Raw genomic sequence first — 6,080 nt, 5'->3', positions numbered from 1 at the left:
GTAGTAGCATTGTAATTATCAGAAGGTATAGCATGGGATTCTAGGATAAATGTTAAAGAAGGCAGGTGAATGTTTTTTTTCTGGATGGGGAGTGATTCCTTAAAACTTCTTAATTTAGCCGGGCTCGGTGGCTCAGCCTGTAATCCCGCGCCTTTGGGAGGCTGAGGTGAGTGAATTGCCTGAGCCCGCGGGTTCGAGACCCGCCTGGGCAGTGAGACCTCATCTCTACAATAAATCAAAAAATCAGCTGGGTGTGGTGGCGCATGCCTGTATTTCCGGCTACTCGGAAGGCTGAGGCGGAAGGATCGCTGGAGCCCAGCAGGCCGAGGCTGCGGTGGCCGGGAGCGGCCACTGCACTCCAGTCTGGACGACAGAGTGAGACTCCAACTCAAAAAAAAAAAAAAAAAACAAAAAACTTCTTAATTGATGGGTTCCAGAGATAAGGAAGAATGTGGTATTAGCTGAAAGAAGACAATTTGGGGATGACTGTTTCAAGATTATAATGGTGAATACAGGATTTAAAATTTTTGAGAGTTTGATTATGAGGCATTTTTGTATAATGCATGGCTGTGCAAAGGGAATTGTCAAATGGACAGGGGCTGTTTTACAGATGTCTCAGAATAAAGTCTTGATGATGGTCTATACCTATGTGACCAGTGTGTTGGGCACTGGCCATATGTATTTACTTAAATTTAATTAAAATTAAAAATATTAAAAATTTAATTCTGTAGTAACCCTAACGACATTCAAGTACTCAATAACCACACAGCCTAAAGTCTACCATGTTGTAAAACAGATATAGAACATTTCCTTCATAGGAGAAGGTTCTGTTGAGTGGAGTTGGACACAGTTGCAGTATTATCATTATTACTATTTTTAGTTGGAGTCTCACTCCATCGCCCTGGCTGGAGTATGGTATCACACTCATGTCCTCCCCAGCGAAGACCAGCTGGGCTCCAGCAATCCTTCTGCCTCAGCTTTCCAAGTAGCCAGAAGTACAGGCATGTGCTACCATCTGCCTCAGCCTCGCAAAGTGCGGGATTACAGACTGAGCCACTGATCCCGGCAAATTACAGTATTATTAAACTGACTGGAGAAGTTGATATTTATACTAGTCAGTACACTTGTAACTCATCCCTGGGAAAAAAGCAAATGATCCAGGGGCCTATTTTTAAATTCCAGATGGACATATATGTATCTGGATATATTGAACTTTGTGGGATTGTATCACAGTGTAAAGGAAAAATAAACTTTTTTTTCCTACTCTAACAGAACACTTCTGACACCAAATGTGACAGGGTGGGTTTCTACACCAACCAGTTCTCCAACTCTGCTAACACCAACTAGATGTGCTGCAATTTAATTGTGGTGTTAACTACCTGGACCCTAGGTAGTGCAGACCCCCAGGTTAAGGACTCAGTCCCGCAAGACTGTCCACACTTCAGATGCCAGTGATAAGTCATGGCCCCGAGGTTACCCACTCTTCTGATATGGCTGTATTTCAGGGGTATCCGCAACTCCATCTTAGAGTTGATATTTTCTGCTGACAGCGTACAGAATTCAGTTAAACATGTTTACTGGTTTATTATGAGAAATATGATAAAAGAATATGGGGGGAAAGTCAAATGAAGAGGTATATAGCATGAGATCTAAAAGGGTCCCAAACACTGCATCTCTGTCCCCAGGAAATTGGGATGCGCTACCTCTCACCATGTGGAAGCGCTGACCTATGTGGAAACTCTCTGAACTCTTCTCTTTTAGGGATTTTTGTGGCAGCCTTATTACATAGACATGATCAGCTATTTACTCAGTCTCTAGCCCTTCTCCCCTTTCAGGATGGTGACCAGACTCTATCCTGAAGTTATCCAGGAACCCATCAAGTCACCTCCTTAGAACAAAACATGCTCCTATCACCCAGGAAATTGCAAGGGATTTAGGAGCTGTGTCAGGGACCAGAGTCAGCAACCAAATATTAGAACAAAAATGGTTGTAGCATCTTTATCACTTAGGAAATTGTAAGGGATTTAAGAACTCTACCAAGCGCCTACGACAAAGACCAAATATATCTTTATTATTTTATCACAATATTTTAGCAGCTACATAGTAAGTTGGACTACTGACTACAGTATTGCACTAAATTGGCATTTAGGGACGTTTAGTTTTGGTGTGCAGTTGGATTGAGAGAAGAAAGAGTTAGTAACAAAGCGATTATTAAGTATTTTATCTCAGTAATCTTGCATTGAGATGTTGTGTGTTCTGTATGTTGATTTTCCAATTCCAAACCTTTATTACTAAAGCCTGTGTTACTTATTTACTTCTGTAACATAGACATGTCTTCTGGGTGGTCTTTTTATATTATCTGTGCATATCTGTGTGCCCAAATTCTCAAACTTAGAGTGCATAAAGCTCTTGGCCCTGGCCCATCTTATTCTCTCACTACTTAAATGGTCTCATCTAATCCTATGCAGTTCCAAATGTTCTAATAATGTTTATATACTCATGAGTAAATTGTTATCTTAAGTCTAGAACTTCTTCCACATTCATAGATTTAACTGTGTACTTTCTTTTCTTTTCTTTTTTTTTTGAGTTGGAGTCTCACTTGGTCGCCCAGACTGGAGTGCAGTGGCCACTCCTGGCCACTGCAGCCTCGCCGGCTGGGCTCCAGCAATCCTTCCACCTCAGCCTTCCGAGTAGCCGGAATTATAGGCATGCGCTACCACTCCCGGCTGATTTTTTTTTTTTTTAATTTATTGTAGAGATGAGGTCTCGCTGCCCAGCCGGGTCTCGAACCCGCAGGCTCAGGCAGTCCACTCACCTCAGCCTCCCAAAGGCGCGTGATTACAGGCTGAGCCACTGAGCCCGGCTTAATTTTTTGATTTATTGTAGAAATGAGGTCTCGCCAAGTTTCCCAGGCGGTTCTCGAACCCGCAGACTCTGGCAATCCACTCACCTCAGCCTCCCAATGCACGGGATTACAGGCTGAGCCACCAAGCCCGGCAACTGTGTACTTTCATATTGTTTCTTGAATATGGATTATTCACCTGAAACCTGGTAGACCTCTGAATGTCGCAGTCTATTCCCCAAATGCCAAGCCTGTGCTCCTAATCTTCATTACTTTATTAAATGGCACCAGCACCTCCATAGATGCTTATGCTACATATTGAGGGGCTATAATCAATTCTTTCCTCTTCTACCTCCAATATTCACTCTAAAAGTGAACGTTCTCTTTTTCTCCATGATACATGTCTTTTTCTCCCCCTGTGCTATGTGCTTTTTCACTTCTCTCCATCTGCATTGTAATTATGCATCCTTAAGCTACCTGAACTCTATCATAGCCTCCTGTCTCTTCTATAATTTCATCTCCCCAATTCATTCTCCATAGAATAGTAATGTTTTAGAACTGTCAATTCAGAACATGCTGTTTTCTTCAAAAATTGTTTGGCAGCTTACTGCCATTATTCTTAACATAAAATCCAATTTCTAGCAAAGTCTTCCACAACATTTCTATGTTCTCAATTTTGCCAGCCTCACCTATCTTACATATTTCTACTTCACTCAAGCCTGGGATATTGCAAGAACACCAGTGTCTCTTGATCATGCCTGTTTTTTCACCTCTGGGTTTTGACCTGGCAGTTCCTTTGCGTGGAATATTCTTTAATGTTCTTTGCGTAACATTACTCATTCTTGTCTTATGATATCTGCTTGCATTTTTTTCTTGTGGACTTCTATGTTTCACTTACCACTACTTAATACCTCCCTTGTTCTGTTTTTCACATTCTGAAATTTTCTCAATTCTTTGCTTAATTCTATTTGCTAGCATGACTGCTTCATGGACACACAGAATATATTATTAGTCACTTTAAGGTCTAAAATATCACCCCATCCAAAGTTTGTTGGATGAATTGATCCATGCCCTCCATCTGGTTTTTATCTGTTCAGTCTCAGTGTCTTTCTATTTCTACTTCCATCCTTATTTTGCAAGGTCATATTTGGGAAGCAACTCAATTAATATTTATTTATTGTGAACTATTTATAATTGTTACTAGCACAGGTTTTTTTTCCATTTTGCTGTTTAGTTTGCTCTCTTTTTTCATAGAGCATGGAGTAGATCCCTTTAGACTGAGAGCTTATAAAGTCAGCCAAAAACATAACTTTTTGTAACTCCTGTACCCTCTGCAAAAAAAAAAAAAAAAAAAAAGGATATTTTAATTGTTCTACTTTTACAGAAGAAATACAGGACCATGACCTTATGCCATGGCACCAAGAAAACCAAAATGACCTTGAAGTTTACAAAGATGTCAGCAAATTTTCCCTTGGATATAATTTTAATTTATGCAAAAGTATTGTTTCTTTAACACAAAGGTACAATAAGTTTGGCTCATATTGTAAAAGCTTGAAATCTCTTTTAGGTTTTGTTATCCTGAAAGGAAGATATGCAGAAAAGGATTCTGATGACTTTGGTGGATATGGCAAGTCATGTCTCTGCATTAAGCATGACAAAACTCTTATCAGAATTAAATACCAGAAATATGTGAACCCTAGTAACACTAAATCACAGCTCAATGACTGTCAGAAAATGTATACAGGAGAGAAGCCATATGAATGCAGTGAGTGTGGGAGAACCTTCTTCAGGAAAGCACAGCTCATTAGACATAAAAAAAATGAAAGAGTAGAGAAACTCCATGGATGTAATGAGTGTGAGAAAGTCTTCTCCAAAAAGTGCCTGCTCAGAGTACATCAGCGATCTCATACAGGAGAGAAACCGTATAGATGCAGTGAATGTGGGAAAGCCTACATTGATAAGTCCCAGCTCACTAGACACCAGCGATCTCACACCGGAGAGAAACCCTGTAGATGCAGTGTATGTGGGAAAGCCTTTTCCCAAAAAGCATATCTCACTGTACACCAGAGACTTCATACAGGAGAGAAGCCATATGAATGCAGTGAGTGTGGCAAAGCCTTCCACAGGAAATCACATCTCCTTATACATCAAAGAACTGAAAGAGGAGACAAACCCCATGGATGCAATGAATGTGGAAAAACCTTCATGAATAAGAGTCAGCTTACTCAACATCAGCGAACTCATACAGGAGAGAAGCCTTATGAATGCACTGAATGTGGAAAAGCCTTTTCCCGAAAGTCCCAACTCACTCTACACCAGAGAGTTCATACAGGAGAGAAGCCATATGAATGCAGTGAGTGTGGGAAAGCCTTCTACAAGAAATCACATCTCCTTAGACATCAAAGAACCGAAAGAGGAGAGAAACCCCATGGATGCAATGAATGTGGAAAAACCTTCATGAGGAAGATTCAGCTTACTGAACATCAGCGAACTCATACAGGAGAAAAACCTTATGAATGCACTGAATGTGGAAAAGCCTTTTTCCGAAAGGCACAACTCACTCTACACCAGAGAGTTCATACAGGAGAGAAGTGTTATGAATGCACTGAATGTGGAAGAACCTTTTATTTTAAGTCAGAGCTTTCCAGACATCAGAGAATTCATACAGGAGAGAAACCTTATGAATGTAATGAGTGCAGCAAAGCCTTTGGAACCAAGACAGAGCTCACTCGGCATCTGCGAACACATACTGGAGAGAGACCATATTCATGCAGTGAATGTGGCAAAACTTTTGGTCAGTTGTCCACACTCAATGCACACCAGCAATCTCACACTGGAGAGAAACTTTATGGATGTAGTGTGTGTGGGAAAGCCTTTTCCCAAAGGGCAAGTCTCAGTGTACACCAGAGACGTCATAGAGGAGAGAAACCATATGAATGCAGTGAGTGTGGGAAAGCCTTCCTCAGGAAAGCAGATCTTGATGGACATCAAAGAACTGAAAGAGGAGAAAAACCCCATGGATGCGATGAATGTGGAAAAACATTTGGTAGGAAGTTTCAGCTCACTGAACATCAGAGAACACACACAGGAGAGAAACCCTACAAATGTAATGAGTGCAACAAAGCCTTTACACGCAAGTCAGCGCTCACTAAACATCTGCGAACTCATACTGGGTAGTGACCTTGTTCATGCAGTGAATGTGGTAAAGCCTTTGCCCACAAGTCAGTCCTTATTGAAC

The 6,080-nt window shown here is 41.0% G+C and overlaps 1 protein-coding gene across 1 annotated transcript in view; it reads left to right on the top strand.

The window, feature by feature from the left end:
* LOC103253422 (zinc finger protein 84-like) overlaps positions 1 to 6,071 on the top strand; it is an 11,804-nt gene extending 5,733 nt beyond the window's left edge. Inside the window, exon 4 of the mRNA XM_008051739.2 lies at positions 4,410 to 6,071. Coding sequence (XP_008049930.1) covers positions 4,410 to 6,019 — 1,610 coding nt within the window. The 3' untranslated portion in view covers positions 6,020 to 6,071. The remainder of the gene's footprint in view (positions 1 to 4,409) is intronic.
* Positions 6,072 to 6,080: the final 9 nt, after the last annotated feature.

The sequence above is a fragment of the Carlito syrichta genome, unplaced genomic scaffold, assembly GCF_000164805.1.
Source record: "Carlito syrichta isolate Samal-C Ts95f unplaced genomic scaffold, Tarsius_syrichta-2.0.1 Scaffold229095, whole genome shotgun sequence".
Taxonomy (NCBI): domain Eukaryota; kingdom Metazoa; phylum Chordata; class Mammalia; order Primates; family Tarsiidae; genus Carlito; species Carlito syrichta.
Note: the sequence above shows the minus strand (reverse complement) of the source record. Positions and strands in the feature narration are given on the sequence as shown.